At 31.8% G+C, this 27,645-nt stretch overlaps 3 protein-coding genes across 3 annotated transcripts; 2 read left to right on the forward strand and 1 right to left on the reverse strand.

Moving 5' to 3' along the window:
* The first annotated feature begins 331 nt into the window (after positions 1-331).
* LOC133325646 (cytochrome c oxidase subunit NDUFA4-like) lies at positions 332-622 on the forward strand. Its single transcript, XM_061534368.1, has one exon. The coding sequence runs from the start codon at positions 367-369 to the stop codon at positions 619-621; it is 255 nt and encodes an 84-aa protein (XP_061390352.1). The 5' UTR covers positions 332-366; the 3' UTR covers position 622.
* Positions 623-3,117: 2,495 nt separating this feature from the next.
* Positions 3,118-4,369, forward strand: LOC133325644 (histone H3-like centromeric protein cid). Its single transcript, XM_061534366.1, has 3 exons — positions 3,118-3,517; positions 3,580-3,795; positions 3,891-4,369. Exons 1-3 carry the CDS (start codon positions 3,118-3,120, stop codon positions 4,355-4,357), a joined length of 1,083 nt encoding a protein of 360 aa, XP_061390350.1. The 3' UTR covers positions 4,358-4,369.
* Positions 4,370-6,338: 1,969 nt separating this feature from the next.
* LOC133325648 (cholinephosphotransferase 1) lies at positions 6,339-27,443 on the reverse strand. The gene is made up of 8 exons (XM_061534369.1): positions 27,236-27,443; positions 15,696-15,936; positions 15,382-15,540; positions 12,004-12,135; positions 10,317-10,448; positions 7,057-7,215; positions 6,661-6,825; positions 6,339-6,593 (listed from the first exon to the last, which is right to left on the reverse strand). The coding sequence occupies exons 1-8, from the start codon at positions 27,358-27,360 to the stop codon at positions 6,339-6,341; spliced, it is 1,368 nt and encodes a 455-aa protein (XP_061390353.1). The 5' UTR covers positions 27,361-27,443.
* Between the last annotated feature and the right edge of the window lie 202 nt (positions 27,444-27,645).

Here is a 27,645-nt window from a genome sequence, read left to right on the forward strand (position 1 = left end):
ATTGCAGGCAGAAAATTTTATTTGGTTGACTTTTTATTAATTTATACATTTTATTAATATTAAAAATTTTATTTTTACTATTATTTAATATTAATTAGTTACAAAATAGATAATAATCGTAATAGTAGTTTAAACGCTTTCTCCAGCCACTTTTGATTGTGTTTGTTACACGCCGCCGGCCACAACAATTCTCTGCCTGGAAAAACAAAACCATTATCGATAGTCACTATCGATTAACTCCACACAACATGCCAATCAGAAAAAAATACAACCCTGCACTGTCATTTTTGCTCATCTCCAATTTTTCCATAATTTTTAGTATTATTCTCGAGTCAACCAAGTCTGCTGTCGTCACAGAGCATAATCATGCAAGGTCTCAGTTTGAAATCGATCAAGAAAAATCCAGCCCTCATCCCACTTTATGTGTGTGTCGGTGCTGGTGCCTTGGCTTCTGCCTTGTACACTCTCCGTTTGGCCACCAGAAATCCCGATGTAACATGGAATCGTTCGGCCAATCCTGAACCATGGGAAGAATACAAAGAAAAGCAATACAAATTCTATTCGCCCATCAGAGATTACAGCAAAGTTAAGTCTCCAGCTCCCAACTATGATGAGGAATAGATTAAATGTTGGTTTATTTAATTAAATGTTTAAACAAAACAAAATGTTTGTGATTAATTAATGAAGAGTAATAAACGAATGTAAATTAATATTTACTAACGAAAAAAAGAAAAATCTATATTATGTTGTGTGTTTCATGTGAGTGTATTGGTTAGCTGTCACACGTCTCTGGCGAACAGCTAATGTTTATATAATCTTTCGATGATTCCAGACAAATACGTAATTGGAAAAAATGGAAAAAAGTTTGCAAATTTTTAGAAAATAATATCAATGTGGTAATATGTCCGATAGAAAGTGCTGTAAAGGCAACGGGATAACAAGTGGAATATTGGAACTAAAAAAGAAATTTGTTACATAACCCCAAAATTTTTTGTTTGTTGAAAATGTTTGTGTGTGTTTGTCGCCGTTAATTTTGGCAAGAAAAATTAGCAGATTAAAAAAAGCGACAAAATGTTTCCAAATTGTTGAATTTGCCAAAATTTTGAAGCCTATTTTGTTGACCTACCCCTGAATATATAAGGGGAGAAATCTCTTTCAGACCCAGGTGTTTTCGCATATATACATATATGTTCCAAATTATAGCAGCAATATAAAATTCACATGACGAACATATGAAATTTAATACTTTATAGGCAGAAAAAATCAGCAATAGTTCTTCCGGTATTAACCTGGGACGTAATGCCGGTTACAGCTTCCAATATTTCATGATACAGATCCAAAATTTTCATAAAACAACGAGCCGATTATGACAATCTCAGGCCAAGTAGTATTCGGACCAATGCGATAATGGTTAGAATCGCCAGTCGATTATTATTCGGAGTTCAAATTATAAGGGTTTTTAGAGAAGGAGATTTCCGAACAGGTCAAGTTTAGGTTGCGATAGTAGATCATTTTAAAATGGAATAGTATTCGAACCAATCCCAATGGTAGTTTCAATTTACGAGTCGGAGTAAGGACCTCAATGTATTATTATGTATTTGCAAAATAATCCTCGATGATTATTTTGCAATATTTACTACATGCAGTGCGAAGGGCATTGATTACAAATAAATATGTTCCCCTTTGGGAAATGTAGAAATATGGTCCTCCAAAGTTCCGTTGGGACCAATGAATTTTTTCAAACCTAAAAAAATATTCCAGAGAATTAGGCCTTCAAACATTTAAAATTGTAACAAACATCCCAATATTGGTATAATATTGCAGTTTATTGGGATAAATTCATTAAAATTCAAATTTATTATAGCTCAAGATTCAAAAATTAAACAAAATATGTAATTTTTATCAATTAATTCTATAAACATCAATTAATTTGAGGATTACCATACGTTGCGTTACGTAGCAACACTAATTAAAGTCAAATGGTCCTTTACCAACACTATATCAATAATTGATAACTAATGTTACTAGTTCTTGCGTTTCTTCGCTCTCGGCTTTAGATATAATGACAAAAATATATAACATAGAGAGTCCTTTTGATAACATAACAAATTTATGAAATAATTTCATAAACATCAATATATTTGCGCAATTGCCATGCGTTTACGTGAGTATTACCCTTCGTTACATTACGTAGCAGCACTAATTAAGGCAAATAGAGACAATTTGGCGTTTACCAAAACTACATCAAGAATTGATAACTGTGTTATCGAATGTGTATATCTTTTGCGGTTTTTCTCTCTCAGTCAAGGATTTTGTATTGCAAACCCAGTAGTATAAAAAATAATAAACTATTTTTGTGCTCTTATAATTGCGAATTATTAATAAATAATTATTATTTTGCGCTATTTCTGACAAATTAAGACTATAACTTTAATCGATTATTCTACCAAGTGATTAGAGAGTGAGAGAGCAGAAATCGATCTGTGTAACCCTAGTTTGTTTTTGGATGCTGTAGCACACAATGGAAGTTTCTCAGTGATTTCTTTGTTATTTTTTTAATTAATTTGGTTTATAAACAAGTCAAAAGTGTTTTCATATCGTAATTAAAAGTTATAATAAAAAATATTGTTTTATTTTTGATGTTGGGAGAAAAAGAAGATATAAACCTTCGATTATTCTAAACAGTTACAAGAGAGAGTGAGAGCAAAAGTCGATCAACATCACCCTTGTTTGTTTTTGCTTGCTTTGGCGCGCATTGTTGGTTATTTTGGGTTGCAGTGGATTTTTATTAAAATTTTTGATTAAATACTGGTTTCTATACGTTAAATACAATAATATTTATATTAAATATTAGTGTTTGTTGTAATTTTTGCAATATTTTTGTGTTCAAAAGTGTTTTTTATGATATATTTCCATTTTTGCCAAATTCGTTTTGTGGAGTAAATTTTTTAATTTTATGGGAAAAAGAAGCGATAAACCCCACCCTATTAACACCTAAAGTTAACCCTCCTGCATAAAAGGTTGTATTTTTTTGTTTAAAAACTAAACCAAAACCATTAAAATATATATTTTTAAATAATAGATTCTTCAGTGAACATATTCCTAAATCGTTAAACAATGCCCCGTGCTGGTCCACGATCAAAAGTTAAAGAAAGTGTCATTGTTCAGCGACGAGGCGGTAGTTTGGGTGAAAGTAGTACAACTGAGGATGATACACATGCCGATCAGACCACTTCCGATGGCAATGCTACACAAACTCCCCGTCGTAGTCCACGAGGACGACAAAATGCATCAATACCTGTTAAACCCAGTGAGGGTTTCCGTACACCCGAAAGTGATGTAAATGCTACAGATTATGGTCTAGAATTTACCACCAGTCATATACAAAATCCATCGCCAAGACGTTGTTCAACTCTGCGGACGGGTAGTTCGCAAGAGGAATCGGCTACAAGACCAAAAGCTGAGGTGGAGAATAAAGAGAATGCAGGAGATGGTGGTGGTGGCGGTGATGCAGATGGTAAGTTAGAGATTTAATAAATTTTACAATGTTTATCGTTTTATAACTATTTTTCTAAGTAGATGCAACTCCCAAAACAACGTTAACCTCCAAGGCAAAACCAAAATCAACCAAAGCTAAAGGAAAACCCTTGGCCGAAAATCGAAATGTTCAAAATGCCTCCAGTAGTAATGCATCTATCTCACAAAGGGACGAGGCTAGTAGACGGGATCAAGATGAGTCAAGAGATCATCAGGATGAAACGGAAAGTAGAAGAGAAGAAGCCAGTTTACAGAAAAGTAAGTAACTTAATCGATTACCTAAGAAAAATCTAACTATAGATCTATCTTTCCGTTCAATTCTAATTTATTTCCCAATCATTATTTTATTACAGAACCCACTAAAAAATCTGTCGCACGAAAACCAGCTGCTAAAGGCAAAAAAGAAAAACCACCACCAACCAAACAGAATGCTCCTCAATCCCCTACGTCCGCTGCCCAAGAAAAACAAGCACAAGCATCACCCCCAGCACCCCCTGTTCCCGTTAAGAAAAAACGTAAACAAAAAAATCCTATACAACGGGATATGATGTTCTTACGTGATGTGCAAAAATTACAAAATCGTACCGATTATTTAATACCACGTCTACCATTTGCCCGATTAATACGTGAAATTATGCTCGATTCATCTAGGTATGTCGAACGAATTACACCGCCGGCATTGGAAGCCTTACAGGCGGCATCGGAAATGTATGTAACCCAACGATTGCAGGATGCCTATATGTTGACACTGCATAGGGGTCGTGTGACACTGGATGTACGCGATATGGAATTGATTAATTTTTTGAAAATGCATATTTGAAAAAAAGGAAACTATACAAAATTCAAAATCAAGAATTCTTTGAAAAAGTTTAAATTTTACATATACTTGTAAAGAGTTTTTTTTTTCAATTTAATGTATAGAATTTTTTGGTTTTTTACCTTGTTTCCGCAATTTTGTTTTTAATATTCCTAACGAATTAATTTTTTCAAAGTTTCATTTTTACAAATATTCTTGTTTATGTTGATGTTAAAGATATATTTTAAAGTTATTTATTTTAAATGTGAAATAAAAAAATCGATAAACCCAATATTATTTAAAAATTATGTGAAGAAAAAATGGAGAATTATATATTTAAATATAATACCAATATAAATTATATAATGAAAGCATATAATGAAAAAATATCACAATTCAGTAGTACTTGAAGAAATATTCTATAAAAAAAAAAAAACAATTCAATAATAGTCCTCTTTTAGTACTTGAATTTTTTAAATCTGTTTCAAATTCAGTTATCCTCCTAATATTTGTTGTTTAATAAAAAATCAAATTCGAACATTGTTTCTTGTATTTTGTATTTATGTGTTTCATCATAGAAACTACAATATTTCACCAATCCAATAGTGAAACTTCCATTCAAATATCCCAATTCATCACCGAGTTATGGCCATTTGAAATTGACCATGTTTTCTGCATTTGTGTAACGCCTAAAAGTATGCTCACAATTTTTCCTCAACTAACATAGAAACACAATGCAAACAATCTGGCAACGCAGTTGCATTTTTCTGTTTTCGGGCAATTGCAATTTCTTCAGTTTTTCCATTTGCCATACCAGGCAAACAGAATCGCGTAGCAGCTATATTTTGACTCATGGTCAATTTCAAATTGCCATAACTCGGCAACGAATGGAGATATTTGAATGAAAGTTTCACTATTGGGTAGGGGGAGAAATGTAGTTTTTTTCCTTAAACTAAAAATGCTAGAATAACTGAATATAATAGCAGATTTTTAAATATTTCTTTCAAGTACTAATATAAGACTATTAAAAGATATCATGGAAACTTCGATACACAGTAGCTGCCAAGATAATGTACCGGAGAGCAGTTAACTACTGTAACCCATACGTCGGACGGGACAGCGACTCCATCAAATTTATCCGGAAGTTCTCCAGGAACTATCCAGATGATATTGAGAGGGACTTTTTCATGATGATATTGAGAGGGACTTGGGATCTATCCACAGGTGTGGATTTTTTACAAAATATTTTTTAAGGGTCTATCAACAAGGCGTGGATTTTTTTAAAAATTATATTTTAAGGGTCTAGAGAGCAACCTCTTCTAGTACCTCTCCACATTAAAAACCCTTCTCGATATATACCAATAAAAGATTATCAAATTGGGAATATAAATTCTTCTTCACTGGAATCAGAGGCCTTTAATCTTGAAGGAGGAGATTTTCTATTTATAAAATAAGAATAATTAAAACCCCATTTTTTAAACACCAATAAAACAAATTTTGTTTACAATGAATTGATTTTTATTTTGTTGTTGTTGTTTTGCTTTTCATTCTTATAATTTGTTTTTGTTTTTAATTTTTTTCCATTGTCTAAACTAAAAAATATTATTTCATCATTTCAATTTGTTTGTTGTTATATTTTATAAATTTTTTTTTATTTATTTGGTTGTTGTTTTTGTTTTTTTAAATATTCTGTTTTCATCTGTGAATTATTCCGTTTGTTGTTTTATTTATTTATAATAATAATATATTCTATTCCTTGACACACATATATCGTACATACAACAGAAAAAGAAAATGAAAAATTGGAAACTCAAAAAATCGAGAGAAATATAATAAGAAATTTCTAATAATAAATTCTATTTAAAATTAAAAAAAAAAATAGAAAACTTGAAAATATAAAAAATTAGCAATTTAATAATTATAAAAGAAACAATAAAGAATAGTGGTAGTAGCAGTAGTAATAGTAATAGTTATAGAAGGAACCATCTAACATAAATAATAATTCTCAGAGTCCATTTAGATCATCTTTGGCCTCCCACAGATGATTGGTGGTGCTGTTGTTGTTCGATTTCTTTTTGTGTTTGACCGGAGGATTAGTACCTTGATTGACAGTTTGTACGTTTTTGTTTTTACCCCCCGCCGCGGCTGATTGGCCTCCCTTGGACGATGATGATGATGAGGTTTGAGCTTTAACACCCTTGGGTGGATAGGGTATGGTGAATAGTTGGATATTCAAATGGGCACAGATTTCAAGGCAAACCTGAAAACAAAATATGGAACAATTAATATTTTTATTTCAAAAAAATTAAAAAGATTTTCATTCTCACCTGTGAACAATATCTCACAAGATCCTGTGTACCCCAAATCAGTGTAAACCATAGCAACCAAATTTCTGGCACCACACAATTGAAATATTGATTCAGGAACAATAAACCGGGTCCCAAGAGAGACCAATCCAAATATTCCATTTCAGCTTTGGTCATGTGGGCAATCTGAGGGCAAAAAATAAATCATAATTAAAATATTTTTCGAAATTAAAAAAATAAAAAACAACAAAAATTCATGTATATAAAAAAACTTCACGATATTTAAAAAAGGATTAAAAAAACTAAAATATCAAAGTAAGAATTAAAAAAATCCTTGAAATTTTTATTTTTGTTTTTTGCATTTTTATTATTTTTTTGAATATTTAATTTTTGAATTATTCCTGGTGTGTTACTTACCACCAATTTATTGGTCACTTTTGCCGCCACCATGCCAAATGCAATAATATAGAGCGCCGAATGTTCGGTGAAAATATTTTCTGGAGATTTTTGAGCAATTATAAATGCGGGTAGCACTACCAAGGTCAATGGTATGCTGGGTGACAAAACACTGGTGCCCTGCATTTTGTAATGGTATTTGAAGCGGTAGAATACCCGATGGTCGTTTTGGAGAAAATAAATTTAAAAAAGAAAATATTAGTAAAGGATGGGATAAAAAAATAGTAAAATATATTTGAGATTTGAATGAAAACAAAATGAGAAAAATTGGAAACTTGAATATTAATTATTCAATTTTTCAAATTTTGAAATATTTTTTGTTTCAAAATTTTAGTTAATAAAATTGGATATTTTTTTATTATTTTAAAATATATTTTTTTTAAATAACTTTTAACATTTTTTATATATTATAAATTATAAAATAAAAAAAATAAAAATTTAAAAAAGAAAATAAAAATTATTAAAAAATAATGTATTTAGAAAATTTAATGCTTTGACAAATTAAGAAATTTTTTTCAAACAATTTGTTATATTATTTTGTAAACCCATATTCAAATTTATATAAACTTGTAATCAAAATTATACATTTTTTACAATTCCAATACTTTGGTATTTGTTCCTTTCATTTTGTTTCCATCAATATAATAAAATATATACCCAAAAATAAAATATTTAATTTTTTATATAAATATTTTATTTTAAGGATATTTAGACGCAATAGGTACACAAGCAATTAAAAAAATACATCTTTTGGCTTTAAAATTATAGTTTATAATAGAGGTGAACATTTTGGTATGCAACAAGGGGGGATAGGTAGAAAGAAAGATTGGTAGATAGGAAGAAACACAAGATTTTTTATGGGACTATAATACAAAATAACGTACACAACAATGAGGTTATGGATTAGTTAAAATCAAGGGACACAACACAACCTAACCCAGAGTTTAGTAAAGAAGACATTATTACACAGAGACATTTTCTAGTGTTAGTAGTTAGTATTCTAATGGTATAGACAAGGGAACAATGTTCGGATGTTAGTATAACATGGTGATTATGTTTGATGTGAGACAACCTTAATTGTTTTTTCAGGACAAGTGAAGACTTTGAATGAATATGTTTTTAAATCAAAATATGCTATGTGATTATCTTAAATTAAAAAGAAACTCAAAAATAACACCAAGATTTCCAAATAAATAAAAAAAAAAAAAGATTTTGATCTAATTCAATATTTACACGAAATCATGATAGTTTCTATGAGTTTATTTGATTTGTGATAGCCAGACAGACAGCATTTTGAATTTCGAAACCCTGCCACCACATTTCTATAATCTATGGTTTTGAGGTTTTGTTTGTATTTAAAACCTTTGTGTGTGCAGTATTGTATTGCAATGTTGTTTTTGTTATAGTAATATGAGACAGAGATATTCTACTTGTTTAAATAAACTATGCTACAATACAACTACAATTAATAGCTAATTTATAAATAAATATATGAAAATATATACAAATAATGATATATACAAATACAATACTTTGCAATGTGAACGGTGTGAGCTGCAGTGTAGTAAACTATTTGAGGTGTAATTGTGCAAAAAAAAAGAACAAAAAAAAAATACAAATAAAATTAAAAATCCATATTAAAACACAAAGTGCAATTTTTTAATTTAAAAAATAAATCAAACATGTATAATTTCAAATTAACTGAGGAAATGGCTGTGATTCAAAAGAGAAAACATTAGAAGAGCAACAAAACAGTTCAAATGTGATGTTTATGGGTATTTGCTTTGATCTCTTTAATCGATAACAGTGCTATCTCCATCTTCTTATTGGAGTTGCTATGAAAGCGAGCGAGAGAGAGAGTGGGATTTACACAGAGACAAATTGTCACATTATTGCTTTGATTAATGAGCGCCCTATTGATATTGCTCTTTGATTTTGCAAAACAAGAAAAATAACATATAAGCAAAAGAAGAAGAGTAGAAATAAAATGAATTAAAATTCATTACAAAACACAAGATGTAATGCTTTATTTAAAAGAAAAATAACAAAACATTTTAAGTGTCTTGTAAATGACATCTCTTTATTCAATAACAGTGCTATCGCCATCTTCTTATTGTGGTGGATGTCAAAGGAGAGAAAGAGACAGAGTGGGATTCACACAGAGACAACTTGTCACATTATTGCTTTGATTAATGAGAACCCTATTAATTAATATAATATACACAGAAAAGGATTAAAAGAAATTAAAAACACATCAAAATACCCAAAAGAATAATAATCAAATGTTAATATATTAATAAGCACTGTAACAATACAGTTTAAATGACATGATGTCTTTAATCAATAACAGCGCTATCGCCGCCATCTTCTTATTGTGGTGGATGTCAAAAGGAGAGAGAGAGTGGGATCACACAGAGACAACTGCTTTGCTTTGATTAATGAGTTTTGAGCGCCCTATTATAATTGACACATTGTTTCCACAACAAAAAAAATAATATGCAAGGAATGAACGAATTAAAATTCATGTTAAAACATAAAGTGCAATGTTTTTATTAAAAAAATCAAATGTGTGTATAATGTACTGGGGAATGACTGTGAACAGGGGAATTAATAAGAACAGTTACAATACAGGTGAAGGTTGTGACATGATCTACTCTGTACGGATCTATGCATGTGTCCAACACAATCATAGCAGTTTGCATATGAATTGTTGGCTAACCCTGCTCAAAAGAGATTAATAAAAAACATTAACTGTTAGTTGATATGAATGAGACAGAGAGAGATTGAATAGAAAGGTAGAAGGAAGAGATATTGACAAATCATTCGTTTGATTGATGAGCGTCCTATGGCAATTGCTGTATTGTTTTAAATATGAAAAAACTATGATTGATTGCTATAAAATTAAAATTTAAATAAAATTTATTAACAAAACATAAAAAAGTGTTTGTGTAAGAAAATAAAAAAAAAAAACAATGTTTAAATATCTTTGGCAGTGAGTTGTTACAATGATTGTTGTAGGTGGGTGCTCTACATAAACAAAATGCACAACAAATGTTTCTCTAATTATTTTCAAACATACAATTCTAATTGAAAAAAAAAACAAATAAAATAAAAATTATTTAAATGCTTTACTTTATCAATGTAAAGATATGAAATGCAAAACAAAAATATTAAAATAATTTAGATTTTAATTTAAAAAAGAAAAGTAAACTCGTTCTTACAGCCACTGAAGATCCATTTTTGCCACATCCTTCAGTCATTATTACTTTGGCATAACGTAACGCTAACAAAAGATCAATGCCAAAGGCAAAATATAAAGGCAGTATGCGCAACTCACAGCCAATAAACGACAGCTATTATATCATAAATCATTAACATTTTCAGAAAAAGACGAAAAAATAAAACAAAGTGTTTTTTGTTGTGTGACGATTTGAGTTTTTTTTAAAGGATATGTGAGAGAGAAAGATAAGGAAAAAATATAAAAATAAGTTTTTTATATATTAAAATATGAATTATATGTGTATTATTAATAATAATACAAATAAATATATAAATAATAAATAACAATAATTGAAATTAAAATATAAATAAAATCAAAATAATTTCCAGAAGACTTAAAACCAAATTAAAAAAGGTTAACTGTTTTAGGTTTATTTCTTATAATGGTTACTAAATATTTTTTAATATTTAAAAAATCAGAGGGTTTATATTTGAAAAAGACAAAGCAGAAAATATAACAATATAATGGGGAGGATGGATATTGACATCTATGATGAAAAGTCCATGGCATGGTAAAAATGGCAATTAAAATATGAATGGGATTTCAATATAGACGGATTGTCGATTTATATTTTTAATGGGGTCTCCGAAGACTACTTCGAGGTGTTGCAAAGAGCATGACAACTTTTATATACCCTCCATCTTATGGCGAAGGATGTAAAAATAAATAATTGTAATAAAATCAAGCATTCAGCACTAATTGAAACAATTGTGGGTGCCTATATTTATGAAAACTGTTGCATACTTTCAGGCGTTATATTATTTATGTATATGCAATGGATTTTTTCAAAATTGTAATTTACTCTACTACTAAATTTTTTTTAAATATAAAACTATGATAAATAAATCTTTTAATATAATTAATAATTAAAACTTATATAAAACATTGTAATATTATACTTAATAATAACACAGGGTGTCTTAAAATAAAGGATTTTTTTGTTTAAAAAAATTCTTATAAATTATACATGAATTAAAAAAAGCTTCCCATTAATGTTACGCAGGATGTGATACCATATGACAGGGGCCATCTTAGTCCCAATGAATATCGAAATTAATAAAAAATAAGCCTTAATTATAAAAAAATAGATATATAAATCAACCCATTGGCAAATTGAAAAACATAATATGGAACCATGAATAACAAAACGATATGAGTAGGGAGCCAGCCATAAAACCAAAATAATGGTGCTTAAATGTTGGGAATCTTATTGATATATATTAAGAAAATACGGGGATTCTTGCCACAATTTTTTCAAACATGGGGCAGCAGTGTGAATGGCCATATCCGACTTATCATAAAAAACCTTTATGAACACCAAATGTTATTTTGAAACCACGTCATCATTAATAAGAAAAACAAAGGGAATAAACCAAATATGTTGCTGCAAAAATGTTAGAAAACATAAAAAATAAACCCAACCAGTAGTCGATTTACAGGAAATGGGAGGTTGGGAGGGTGGTGGTGGTCGCCCAGTGGAGGTTAGGTGGTTAAAATTTATTGTTTTTGTTGGTTATTGTTGTTAATATTATTTTTTTTTCGAAACACATTAACTGCTATTATGAAAATTTATTAAAAGCCAAAATTTGTTGTAGTGATAATGATGAAATAAGGTTATAAATGCTTACAGCAACTGACGAGCCATTTTTGCCACTGCCTCCTTCAAGGAACATTTTGCAAAAATTCACAAAATTAACGAAATAACAAATGGTAATACCACACAATATGATATAATTTTTATTGTAGCCAATAATGGGTAGCTATAAAAAAATCAAAAAAATAATGGGTACAATTTTTTGAAAGGGGAAGAAGGTAGAAATGATAGAAATTGAATTGTAAATAATAAACAAAATATTTTTAAATTTTTAGTATAATATAACGTTTAAAGCTAATAATTTAAATGAATATATATTATAATAGTTCCAGGGTTTTGTTGTATTAAAAATTAATGTTATTACATAAATATGTATGAATTTAGTATTCTAAAAACAAATATATGACATATATGTATGTATTTAGTATTATAAAAACACATAGACAATTTCCAGTATTTTAATAACAGAAATATAAAACGAGGTCATTTTTGACCTCAGATAAAATAAAATTAAGTATTAAATATTCCACACAATAACATATTTTGAATAATTTCCTAAAATAATGAGTCACAATAATATATATTTTGAATATTTAATATTTTTCTTGTAATACTGGAAATTTTTTTTTTTAATTAATTAATTAATGAAACAAAAGGTTAATAACACAGTTATTTTATATTTAGGGTAGGTAGGTTTATAAACTTTATATGAATTATAAAAAAAACAAAAAACTTTAGAGAGTAATAGATATTTTTTTCAAATCTTACATTTATAAAACAAAAAAAAACTGTTGAGAAAACATGTCCAAATTTTGAAAATATCGGATAAGAAATCGAAAAAAATACTAAAAAAATTGATTTTAATATAAAAAATTTATAAAAAAAAAAATTTTGTATAAATAAAATTTAAAAAAAATTATTTTTTTATAAAAAATATATGAAGACCATCCTAAAAAGTGGATAAATATCAACAATTTATGGTAGGAAGATTTGTTGCCTAAATGAGAATCCAAAATATCGAATTAGAGACAATTAGGTTGAAAAACGTGCCCAAAAAAATTTCAAAATATCGAAATTTGGGCGGTACCTTTATATGGGGACTATACGTAAACATGGGTCCATATTGATAATTTTTGGAGGGACGACTTGTCACCCAATGAGAAACCAAAATATCGAATTAGGACCAATTCGGTTGAAAAACGTGCTCAAATCCTCAAAATATCGAATATTAGGGGGTAACGTTGTATGGGGACAACACCCAAACGTGGATAAATATTTATAATTTTTGCTAGTCAGATTTGAAACCAAAATATAAAATTACAGCCAATTCGGTTGAAAAAAGGTGCCCAAATCCTCAATATATCGAAATTTAGGCGGTAGCGTTATATGGGGACTACACCCAAACGTGGATCAATATTTATATTTTTTGGTAGTTAGCTTTGACACCCAATGAGAATACAAAATATATAATAAGAGCAAATTTGGGTGAAAAACCTGCCCAATTTCTCAAAATATCGAAATTTGGACGGTACCGTCATATGGAGGCTAATCCTAAACATGATAATTTTTCGAAGGAAGATTTTATACCTAATGAGAATCCAAAATATTACAATTACAAAAAAGTATTTGAAATCCTTAAAATTCTGAAAATCTGGAGGTACTGTTATATGGGGGCTACCTTAAAAAATGGACCAATATTGTCAATTTTTGAAGGGAAGATTTTCTATACAAGGAGAACCCAAAATACCTAATTACAGCTTCTACGGTTGAAATTACGTGTCAGAAGGATACAAAATACCGAAAATTGGGTGGTACTAAGATATGGACGGTTACCCTATAAAAGGGCCAATATTGATTATTTTGGTAGGAAATTATTCTATTCAATAAGTGTTAAAAATACCAAATTAAAAGTTCGATCTTAAATATTGTAAGCCTGACTTGGATAAGGCTTGGATAGGGAATGACACAGAATGACTTGAAAAAATTAAGATTTTGAAATAAATATTTTCAATAACAAAAAATATCCGTTTAATATTTTCCGTAGGATTTTTTTTATTTGTTTAGTTAGACATTAGGAAAATTATACTTTTGTTCATTTGTAAAGAATTCTTCTCTAACAGTTTTTTGTCATTTTTTGTTGTTGTTTCTTTTCGGAAAATGTATGTAAATTTCAATGAACCATAAGCCCAAGTTTTAGTATATAAATTAATATAAATCACTACTACAATTACAACTATATTCAAACAAAAAACTATTATATTAAATATATGTATGGTATGTATGTACGTAGAGGGGTAGGGTAGTTGATAAACCATGTAGAAAGATTATTTAATATACAATATGAGAAGAAGAAGAACTTTCAAAAACTATAATCATTTAGTTTTTAATTGGTTGGGTTTTGCAGCAAAAGGACTTCATGTTAGATCTGTTTTTTTTTTGTTTCTTTCTCAAAACGAATTAAAAAAAGTAACTGCTACAATTTGGAAACCTTAATGAGGAGCCAAGCCAACCAAAAAACAACTGGCAATAAAATCAAAGGAATCTAAGGGAACAAAGGGAGGGAGGTGGAGAGGGGAGGTGGGAAGTAGAAGTAGGAATTCAATATCTTCTGTTTTGAAAGGAAGGAAAGGATTTATGTATGTACCATCAACAAAGCCAAACTAATAGAATAGGAGTTTTTTTTATATTAATGTAGTAATCGACAACTAAAAGGAAATTGAAGGAGTAAAAAAGGAAGTATTTGATTTTCTTTTTTCAAAGGGAAATGTTACAAAGAATTTTATTGAAAAAAATATAATGGGGAGAAAAACAAATCTAGCCAAAAGAGGATATAACCAAACATTGATGATAAGTTCAAAGCTCGGCAAAATTTTTTTGTATGTTTGGTGTTTGTTGTTTTTTATTTTATTTTTTGTTTGTTGTTGTATATAACTTACGGCAACTGTTGAGCCATTTTTGCCCACACCTCCGGCCAATATAACAGTGAATATATATCGCAGTGACCATAAACCACAAACTAATGTCATTAGGCATAAGGTGGACCATAATTCTAAATTACCGAATATCTAAAGGAGAATATATAATATATATGGGAGGGTAGTAGTAGTAATAGGAGATTTTATATATATGTTGTGTAGATATATTATAAGGGAATATTAATATAAATATAACATAAATAACAACCCATTATTTTTTGGATAGGTTTTAGCAACAATTTTTTTTCAAAAGGTACTTTTAAGGGTAAGTGTATACATTTTTTCCAAAATCAACCAAAAATCATTATAGGAAACACAAACAATAAAAAAAATATAGTTATCAATCTCCTGGAAATATTATTTCTTAAAAATAAAACAAAATTAACAACAAATTTTGAAAAATAAAAATAAAAAAATCAATTTCAATGCCAACTTACCTTGGTCATCCAGATTTCGGGGCCAAAGAAAAACGATATCATGTGTATACCGATAATGGTAAATTGAGCTTCAGTAACATCGATTTTGCCAAAACGCAATGTGCCCGACACATAGGTCTGCCAGTGGGCACAATAAAATAAACCTATAGCACAGAAACACTGTGACGGAACGAGAGAAAGAAAAAACCGCAACATTAGAGAGATCGTGACAAACAATTGTAAATTAAATTAACCTTAATGTCATTGAGTTGTTTTGTGCCTCAAACCCCTTACTCTGTTGAGAACAACTCAGTTGTTGTTGTTGCCACACATACCTGAAAGAATAACCAATTGGGATAGTGACCCAACTGACATGATATACATGCTGATAATGCCACAAATACTGTTGATATCGAATCACAGCCATGATCGAACAGCTCTCCCAATGGTGATGATGTATTTGTACGTCTTGCCTGTTTGCCATCGATGGAATCTAAACTTTGATAAATGAATAGGCCAACGGCACAGAGTAGACAGGTCCATCGTGGCGGTGGGGCTGTGCCTTCTGGTGCATAACTGGAAATGAAAAAAGAATAAAAAAAATAAAAATTAATTTGAAATTCGAAAAAAAGGAGATATAAAAATAATTTGTTTTTTAATAAGTTCATTTTTTTCCTAAAGAAATTTTTCTACCCAGATAATTTTTTTTATTCGCAAACTTTTTTCCTGAAAAAAATGGCACAGAGAATTATTATATCAAAAATTGTGGGTATTTCCTCCATATGACGGGGCTATACCTAAACATGGGCCGATATTGATAACTTTTGGAGGGAAGATTTGATACCCAATGAGAATCCAAAATATCGAATTAGAGCCAAATCGGTTGAAAAACCTGCCCAGATACTCAAAATATCGTTATATGGCGGCTATACCTAAAAATGGACCAATATTGATAATTTTTGGTAGGAAGAGTTGTCGCCCAATGAAAATCCAAAATATCGAATTAGAGCCAATTCGGTGGAAAAACGTGCTCAAATCCTCAAAATATCGAAATTTGGGCGGTGGCGTTATATGGGGACTATACAGTATAAACTTGATAATCCGGACCTCGACAATCCGGATTATTCGGTAATCCGGACTGCATTTCACAACCCATTGCGTATCCTATAATCCGGATTGATTGACCTATTTGACTCAAAAATCCGGATTGTAAAGATACGTTACTTTTTATTTTAATAAAAAATCGTTGCAAATTTAATTGAAAATGGTACCTATTATATTCAACGTTCATATTTATATCCTACACAACTATGTTGTCAGGGTATTATAGCTTTGTGCAGCCCCAAATGTTTGTAACGCCGCGAAATATTGGTCCTAGACATACCTTTAAGTATACCGATCGTCATATCTCGACTAGCTGAATCGATCTAGACATGTGTGTCCGTCCGTCCGTCTGTCCATTATAATTTGTAAACACGATACAGGCCACAGTTATGGACCAATCTTCACGAAATTTTGCATGTAGGATGGGTTCTGGCCAATGAAGACCCCTATTGTTTTTGGGAAAGATCTGTTAAGATTTAGGGGATGAAATGGACCAAAAACATTATTTTTGTCGGTTTTTCTGGTCGCTCCTGAGGCCGCAATTATGGCCCAAACATTGCGAATTTTTACATGGAGAAGGGGATCGGGCCAGAGAATAAGCATGCATGTTTTGATAAAGATCGGTCAATATTTAGCGGGTCAAATGGACCCTGACTTTTGTGTGAAAAATGACAAAATTTGTATTCTATGGCATATATATTTACTCCTGGAGGATGTAGACCTGAGGAGTTGATAGCATATTCAAGAGGAGTGGTTGGCCTTTAAATTGATACCAAATATAGTGATGTATCTACTCAGATGTGGGAGTTACAGTCAAATATTTACAGGTGCTTACGTATTCAAAAATTATTTAGTAACCCATTACCACATTAGAGGGGGAAATATCGCGCTGATGGCTTTGAAATTTTTCATGAAGTTCCAGTTATGGTCAAGAAAAACGCCTACAAGTTTCGGTGATGATCAGATTAAAATTTTGGGATGAAATGGACCGAAAACTTAATTTTTTGTGTGTTTTATAGTCGATTTTAATCCGAAAATCACAGCACAACCCACCGTGAAGGTAATCTGGACAAGTAATTAGAAGGACTGTACTGAATATTCGAAAAAAGTAAGGAAGAGGTGTTGTTGACCTCTAATCGGACAAGAGGGGTCAAATATCACGAAATATTACTCAGACTCGGAATAAACATCCTCAGAAAGTTGGAGTTCGTGGTAGTTGTGTAGGGTATCGTATGGTCGGCCCCGTCCGACTATACTGCTCCGCTCACTGGTTTTGAAATGAATAATTTTCATTTTTAATAAAAACATAAAAATAATTAAATTATCACCAAATTAATATAAATTTAAACCGATTAATAAAACTCGATAATCCGGAAATCTCGGTAATCCGGATTGGGGTCTGCAATCAATTATCCGGATTAGCGAGTTTTTACTGTACTTAAACATGGACCGATATTGATAATTTTTGGTAGGAAGAGTTGTCACCCAATGAGAATCCAAAATATCGAATTAGAGCCAAATTGGTTGAAAAAATGTGCCAAATCCTCAAAATATCGAAATTTGGGAGGTACCGTTATATGACGGCTATACCTAAACATGGACCGATATTGACACTTTTTGGTAGTAAGCTTTAATACGCAATGATCATCCAAAATATCGAATTAGAGCCAAATCGGTTGAAAAATGTGCCCAAATTTTCAAAATATCGAAATTTGGGCGATACTGTTATATGGGGGCTATACCTTAACATGGGCCGTTATTGACCATTTTTGCAGGGAAGATTTGATACCTAATGAGAAACCCAAAGATCCAATTAAAGCCAATTCGGTGGAAAAACATGCCCGAAAATTGCCAAAATACCAAAAATTGAGGGTACCTTTAATGAGGGCTATACATGTACCGATATTGATAATTTCTGGAGTGAAGGTTTGCCACCCAATGAAAAGCCAAAATATCGAATTAGAGCAAATTCGGTTGAAAAACGTGCCAAAATCCGTAAAATAGCGAAATTTGGGCGGTACAGTTATATGGGGGCTATACCTTAACATGGGCCGTTAATGATCATTTTTGCAGGGAAGATTTGATACCTAATGAGACACCAAAAAATCAAATTAGAGGCAATTCGGTTGAAAACCGTGCTCAAAATTTCCAAAATACCAAAAATTTAGGCTATACCTAAACATGGGCCAATATTGATAGTTTTCGGTTTGGAAGATTTTATACCTAATGAGAAAAAAAATAATAATACAAATATTTAAAAAAAAATCCACGCCTTGGTTAAACGTTGAAAAAATATTTTTAAAAAAATCCATGTCTTGGTTAAATTAAAAACCTATTTTATAATCGACAAAGACCCCCCGCAACAAACAAAAAAAAAAAGCGTCAACAAGTCTGAAAGCAAAGCCAAATATAGTAAAAAAAAATACATTTATTTAAACGAGAGAGAGTGAAAGAGCAATAATAAAACAATTCAATGAGAAAAAAATTCAAATCACCTTCAAAAAAAGTGATTCATTGCACTTGATTTTCAAACACAACTTGGTTCGCAAATCATTTCGTTTTATAATAAATATAACAACGAGACAAAGAGACTACACAGCAGCAGAAAATGTTTTTTTTATTTCAAAAACAAATATTATTTTGAATAGATTTTTTCTATTGCCGTTTAACTCATTTCTCATTTTTTGATTACTATTAAAATAAATCAGCTGCTGCTGCTATTATGGCGTGTCTCTTGTTAAATGGACAGACACTCTGCTATACATTTCAGTCACTTTGTCAGTCTATTAGCCAATAAGAGTTCATCATGTATGTGACCGAGTGACTGGACTAACTATTTGATTTGTTGCTTTCTTCTCATTCATAATTTATTTAATAGCTGAAAAAAAAAATAAATTGTTGCTCGCCCCACACCACCAGACCATTCCCATAGAAAGAAAATCGTCATTGACTTTTAGTTGCCCTCTTCGCTTTTTTTTGCACTAGCAACTATTTTGATTTGTACTTCTCCTCTTCGTCGTCATTGTTATTCCAATTAGAATTTTTTCTTGTTGTCTCATTAAATCTAAATTTCTTATTTAAAGCAAAACAGTAAATGAAGAAAAATCGATTCTTACTATTTAGTGGCAAAAACGAATTGGGCCAAAGGTGAAAAGAGTTGAATGTACATTATTAGCAAGTGGCATTTATTTTCAAATCATATGGGAATTATCAAAAGCGGGGCAATAAATTCTCACGAGACTGTAGACACAAAAATCTAGGGGGATAAAAAAATTTTAATTTGTTTTATTAGTCCATATTCAAATTTAGAACCGAACAATGAACCCTCATCATCTTTATGACGATAATGAAACGGAATACCTTTTCAATTGGCTTTTGTTTTTGCTTTCCAGCAGATGTCGAATTGATAATCGCGAATTGGCCGATAAGAACTTTGCTACCACCAAGGAATGGACCATAAAATAAAGAAAACATTGTTGAGTACGAACTTTTTGTACCCTCCGCCAAAGGATGACAAATTTAAAAAGTTTATTTTTTAAATCCACGGCCTCGACTACACCTTGAAAAAATCTTTTTAAAAACCCACGTTGAAAAAAATATTTTAAAACCAGTGAGCGGAGCAGTATAGTCGGACGGGGCCGACCCTACGATACCCTACACACGGATCTCTAACTTTCTGAGGATATTTATTCCTGGGTGATATTTTGTTATATTTGCACCCTTTGGCCGGATTAGAGGTCAACAGCACCTCTAGTTAGTATAGTATTTAGTGTAGCCCTTCTAATTACTTGTCCAGATCCCCTTCACCGTGAGTACTGTGGTAATGTTCGGCTTATAATTGTGGCCTATAGATCGACTCGAAAAAACACAAATTAAGTTTTTGGTCATCCTAAAATTATCTGATCATCACGGAAAATTGTAGGTGTTGTCCTTGAGCATAACTGGAACCTCATGGAAAATTTCGAAGCGATTGGTATCAATTTAAATTCAAGATGTTTGGGTCATAATTGCGGCCTCAAGTGCGACCAGAAAGTAAGACAAAAATAAGGTTTTTGGTCCATTTCATCCCCTAAATATTATCCGATCTTTACCAAAAACAATAGGGGTCTTCATTGGCCAGAACCCATCCTACATGCAAAATTTTCGTTTACAAATTATAATGGACAGACGGACGGACACACATGACTAGATCGACTCAGCTAGTCGAGATAAGACTATCGGTATACTTAAAGGTGGGCCTAGGACCAATATTTCGCGGTGTTACAAACTCTAGGTGCTGCATAAAGCTATACCCTGACAACATAGTTGTGTAGGGTATAAAAATTCCCTCTTTTTATAAAACTCATAAAATATTTTTAAAAATTCTACATTGCGTGGAGACATAAAAAAAAATGGATTCCAAGAGGTCTTATTTTAAATTACCCGGTATTTTGATAGCTGTATTTTTTCCCGATCTGAAACAAAAAAAATCGTTAGTCAGGATCCCCCCGTCAAAGTGCACATAAAATGCCGGTGGCGTTTGAATCTTACGTATGTAAAAATATTGCTCTTTTTTTTTGATAATAACAGAAAAAACCACTGTGGACTTTGAACATAATCTGGCGATTCCTCTTTTTTCTGCTAACATGAATTTCATTAAAGCTAGCTAGCGGAGCCGCAAACAATAATAACAAATTCCAAACAACATTGAAATGTGAGAATAGCAACAACAACAAAAAAACTCGGAATTGTTATCACAGTTATGTGCTAATGTATTAGAGGAGGAACAACAAAAAAATGTCTGGGCCATACAAAGCATTAAAACAAATTAGGAGAGATTTGCTTTGGACCTTCTATTAACCACAAGATGAATGAGCTGAGGGGGAATTCCAATATTTTTTGATATGCTAGAAAATTCTTTATCATAATTTACATATTATACACATGGCTTGTAAGTTACTTCATAAAAAACTAAATCAATATTTTTTTATAAAAATAAAGAAAAAATGAAAATCTTCAAGTACCTCAAATCACAATCTTATCTTTTTAGTTTTTACCAACCACGTATTTTTTTATAATCTTATACGCATGCTATATATATATATATGTATGCAGTAGGCCCCCAAAATACAGTAGTTGTCATGTCCATCATATATTTCATATCATGATCGGTATTATGGCGCATAATCCTTATCTACAAAGGGTTTTTTATGAACACATTTCTGTTCGTCTCTACGTAATTTAAATACGAAACGAAATGATGATAAGTATCTCCGAGTAATATAATGTTTAATGATAAGATTTGTATAAAATAACTTTAGTGGACTTCGAGAATATGATGTTTTTTTTTTCATTATATTGACGTATTTTTATGAATTGAAGATTAACAAAAACCGGCAACAATTTTGTATCTATAAATTACAATCATCTATGAAATATTTCCTATATGAAATATTATATGGGATCTGTTCCAGAACATACAAGAATAATAATTGAAATTGGTATTCAAATGAAAATTTTTTGTCAGTAACAATTGTTGTGGGCCAACCTTGCACAAATATTTTGATCGAATTTGCATTCTCCCAATGTGCCCTACATTATATTATTTAAAACAATATCTGTTTATTTACCATCAATTAAACAATTTTGAAACATTTGTATTTACTATTAAATGATATAAATAAATATTAAACGCTTGAACCGCATTGGAATTTGAACTATTTTCATATACTGACTGGCTTGCTTAGCAAGCAAATGTAAATGAGCAAATATCTCTGAAAATCTTAAAATTAACTTTCTCTAGCATGACGATGACCTCATTTTCTATCCCAACATTTTTTTAAATACGTTACGCATGGGTATTAACTATTTTAAGCCTCAAATTATAGTAATTATGTGGTTAAATCTATATATACACAAAAATGTTGCTTTGGTGCTTTTAATTTTAGTACAATTAGGTTTTAAGTAAAATTTAAGGTTTCTAAAATTGGGATTGAATTGCTGGGAAGGGGTGTAAAATTAATTAGGGGGTTGAAACTACCATTTAGTTATTATTGGAAATATCTGAGACGGAGTACTTTGTATTTTTAAAATATTGTCATATGGTCATCTTTTTGTTTTAAGAGTTCAAGTGGATGTAATCAATATTGAAGGGAGTATTTGTGGTTGCAGGTGTTGGGTTTTCAAAATTTCCTAAGGGGTGGTAGCGAACTTCAAATTTTCAAAAAGGGGGAAGTTGGGAGGAGTTTATAGCTTCTAAAATTGATATTCTAGAGGTTTATAATTTCAATTGACGCTGACCGCTGTACGCTACTCATTTTGGCAAGCAGTTTACGCTTGTTGACCCCCTGCCACCACGCAAGTACGAATTCGGAGTTTAGTCCCCCAAGTTCTTGCAAGAGTTAGGAGCTTTTAAACCTTTCTTAATGCGCTCCACAACAGTTCTTTTCCACTTTAGCTTTTGATCAAGGACTGTGCCAAGGTATTTTGCAACTAAGGAAGGGTTTATGATTGCTGCATCCAAATATGGCAGATTAAATTTTGCGATTTTACGTTTCTTAGCGAAGAGTTCCATTTCTGTATACGTGGAGTTTAGCCCAAGACAATTGTCCTGGGCCAAGTAAGACAGATTTGATAAGGCATACTGCATTATATCGGAGATAGTCGGCAGACATGTCCAACTGACTAACAGGACTACATCATCTGCATATGCTACAACCCTCATCTTAAGAGATGGTCGAATTTTATCACCAGAAGGCATAGTAGAGGAGACAGAAACGACCACATCATGTAGGCAGTATACACAGATTTGCCTTTAATGTAGGCATGTTGGGATTTCCTAATCATTTTCAAATTGATGTTATTCCAAATTTCGAAGTCTAGTAACCTTTCTAGTGTCTTGAGTAGAAAGGAAGAAAGCCTAATCCGTCTATAGTCCTTAGGTAGCATGTAACTCGGCATTCGGGATGAAAGTTGCAAACCATACTTATATGCCGTTCCGTTGTGGAATCTTTCGATATGTAAATGTTTGACATTTTCATTCGAGAAACCGTTTAAAATGTTACTGTTTGAAAGTTGATTTATTCACGTAGATTTATCGCAACTTGTCTACGCACAGAATATCTTTGAACACCTATTTCTAGGAAATCGTTTTGAAATTAAAAAACAGCAAGTATGTAAATTGTTTAAATCTGGGCTCGTTGGGCTGATAGTTTCAATTTCAATCAATGACTTTAAACATGACTTGTTCCTATGTGGAATTTCATTAGACCTTTGGAAACACTCTGTAAAATTTATAAACAATTATTAGATTTTTAGGGCTTAACTCTAGTTTAGTAAAAACGATCAGATTTTTCTGAAAAATTTTCCAGAGGTAGGTATTTTTACCCTAATTATGGGGATATCTTTTTTTCTTGGGGGACGTGCCCGGTTACCCGGTTATTTTACCCGGAAGTTCGGGTACGGGTACCCGGTTATATCCGGTTCTACGGATCCGGTTAATATAATATGGGTATCATTTTAAAGGTTATAAAAATACCTTTCCATTGAGTGGTAATATGATGGGGTTATCTCAAACCATTTTGGAGATATAGTAAAAAAACTGGGTTTTGGTCCCCGATTTTTTTGAAAAACTCCCTAAAAGTCGAACTTGGGCCCATTATAGTACCTCTCTAACCCAAAATCAAATGATAGACCACAATTTGCCCTTTCCAAAATGGTGCGATATGTGGCTGTATCTGTTGTGGATCAAAAGATATGGGCCTTAGAACCCTACAAAAACAAGAAAATTCTGTCGCGTAGCCGGTGTTGGTATCTGTCCATAGGAGAAAGTCTTAAATCCCCGGCCGAAGGCCGGCTACACAAAAAATATTCTATTTAGAAGGATTTTCTGCCGCGTTAGCCGGTGTTGGCATCTGTCCATAGGAGAAAGTCTTAAATCCCCGGCCGAAGGCCGGTCACCCAAAAAATATTCCATTTAACAAGAGATTCTGTCGCGTAGCCGGTGTTGGTAGCTGTCCATAGGAGAAAGTCTTAAATCCCCGGCCGAAGGCCGGCTACACAAAAAAATATTCTATTTAGAAGGATTTTCTGCGCGTTAGCCGGTGTTGGCATCTGTCCATAGGAGAAAGTCTTAAATCCCCGGCCGAAGGCCGGTCACCCAAAAAAGTATTCCATTTAACAAGAGATTCTGTCGCGTTAGCCGGTGTTGGTATCTGTCCATAGGAGAAAGTCTTAAATACCCGGCCGAAGGCCGGCTACACAAAAAAATATTCTATTTAGAAGGAGTTTCTGCCGCGTTAGCCGGTGTTGGCATCTGTCCATAGGAGAAAGTCTTAAATCCCCGGCCGAAGGCCGGTCAACCAAAAAACACCATGCTATTTAAAAGGAGATTCTGTCATGTAGAAAGATTTTCCTTGTTTTATAGGGTTCTAAGGCCCATATCTTTTGATCCACAACAGATACAGTCACATATCGCACCATTTTGGAAAGGGCAAATTGTGGTTTATCATTTGGGTCCTGTTTGGAGAGGGACTATAATGGACCCAAGTTCGACTTTTAGGGAGTTTTTCAAAAAAATCGGGGACCAAAACCCAGTTTTTTGACTATATCCCCAAAATGGTTTGAGATAACCCCATCATATTACCACTCAATGGAAAGGTATTTTTATAACCTTTAAAATGATACCCATATTATATTAACCGGATCCGTAGAACCGGATATAACCGGGTACCCGTACCCGAACTTCCGGGTCAAATAACCGGGTAACCGGGTACGTCCCCCAAGAAAAAAAGATATCCCCATAATTAGGGTAAAAATACCTACCTCTGGAAAAAATTTCAGAAAAATTTGATCGTTTTTACTAAACTAGAATTGTTCCATTTTTAGTAAGAATAATTATCAACACATACCCACAAACATTAACAAAAACCTAATCTCATGTCAAGTCCAAGCATTTTGGAATGCGTTTTTGTTAATTTAATTAAAAAAAATGTCACTATTCCTGCAAAGTTCCCCCTTATGTTGGAGTGTATAAATTACTTTCCATTTCCCTAAAATAAAAACGTTTTTATTTTATAATTTAATTTAAAAATATCCATACATAGAATTATTTCTTACCTACTTCCCCAATAAACATTACCTCAACGAAGTCTCAAGTCTTGTTTGACAGATTTTTTCCCCCTCTTTTTTCTATATAAATTGCTTAGTCATTCTCTCATCAATTTCCTTAATTTTTTTTTCACAATTATTCACAACTAGTGTAATAATTATAAATGATTCTCTAATATTGTCGATTTTTTTTTCATTTTACTTTTTGTTTGACATTATTTATTACGTATTAACCGGCCGGCGGCGCACATGTATATTTTGTTCATGATATGAATATCAAACAGCCGTCAGCCGTCTAATCTCTTTGCAATTGTCAAGTGAAACATGAAAGATCAGGAGCAGCAGCAGAGCAGCGAAGAGAAACGGACAGTCATTGTCGTTGTCTAGAATGGAAATAACTCAAGAACAGCTGATTAGCCAGAAAGCAGGCAAAGTCAAGTCAACGTCAGCAAAGAAGAGCGATACAACAACACAATCTTGCAGAGTAAAACAAGATAAGTGGGTCATTCATACATATTAGGAGAAGAAACTAGTATTTAACGGGTCTTTAATATGTGTGCTAAATGCCACAGCAACAACAACAAGAATAAAACGAATGCCTTACATTGTATGTTTCTTGTTACAAAAATGTTTTCCTCATCTAAATTTATAACAGGAAATAGACGTTATGACAAGTGTTTGCAAAGAGAGTAAGATAGAGAGAGGGAACGAGGCAAGATACGACAGGCGGCAGACATGCATGTAGACCGCAGAGATGTGAATTCATGTTGATATAAATAAAAAGATTACAAGCAGCCTATTCCACTCACACAAAATCTACTGCAATGACATTTAAAATAAAAAATGATGACGTTTTAGAATTCTTCCTCTTCCTGCCAAAAACCCATGGTATAATAATAAAAGGTAACAGCAAGTGTTGTTGTACAAAAAACGATACAACACCCACATGGAAATTTGTTGTTGTAAGTTCTACTAGTGTCAACTCATTTGACAGAAAAATGTAAACAAACAAAAAAATTATCATCAAATAATTTTTATTTTAAAAAAGGGAATATTTTCGAATCCTCAAAATAAAAATTGAAAAACATGAATGAAAATCTATCAAATTTATATTTCTATCGCTTCCACATCTTTCCTTTAATTGAGCCATTGCCATATATATGTGTAACACATATGACAATGCTGGGAAAAGCGAGTAATTCCTTCAAGAAAGATTTGCTTCCTCAAACTTTCCCAGCAGGCAGATTGAGTAAATTGAATACGGGACCACATTAATAAAGAACAATTTCAAATTGTATGCGTTCCCAATTTTCCTGTTGGGTGATTTTTAAAAACACAATTTGTCAAATTTATATTGACACTAGTATTACGTTGGAATCAAATCAGCTGGGATTTGCTGTTACCTTTTATAATTGTACCATGCCAAAAACCAAAGACAATAAATAAGAGGGGGTGAGTTTGGGCGGTGCGGTTTGTGGAGGAAAATCTAGCGCAATTGTGTTTAGTGTTCGTTTGCCAAATAAAAATGAAATGATTTTCAGGGTCAAGTAGCGACAGAGAGAGAAATTAAACACACTTGCAGCAAATCAATCGAACAAATGTATAATGTAAATTTCTTTGAACAATACTTATTTCTATTCATTATTTTTTTTCTTTAATTTCTTGTTCTTTTTCTCATACTTACGCGACCAATATCAAAGTTGTAATTATATTTACAGCCAAACCCACAATTGTAATTAGATTTGGTGCCAACCACAGTGGAGTTTTTGATACCAGCCAATTCCACCAGGGCTGTAGCCATGGATCCATTAAACTTGAATTCGTACATGAGTATTTATGTTCGGACAATTTCTTTAATTGTTGCGGTGATAGAATGCGATCTTTGTAGGCCATATTTTTGTTGTATTTGGTATGGGGGTGTTTTTATTAAAACTAAACTTTTTTTGTAAAAAAACAGCAATCGGAGGGAGTTTTCTTCTTCTACTATTTAATAAGAACCATTTAATTCCGTTTTCTTTGCTTTGCAGGGCACCACACGACCAGCAACTACAAAACAATGTGCTATTATTTGCACTTTTCCAATAAAAAAATAAG

This window comes from Musca vetustissima, unplaced genomic scaffold, assembly GCF_032173495.1.
Source record: "Musca vetustissima isolate MV318-11 ecotype Yass unplaced genomic scaffold, APGP_CSIRO_Mvet_v1 utg18455, whole genome shotgun sequence".
NCBI classification, from domain to species: Eukaryota; Metazoa; Arthropoda; class Insecta; order Diptera; family Muscidae; genus Musca; species Musca vetustissima.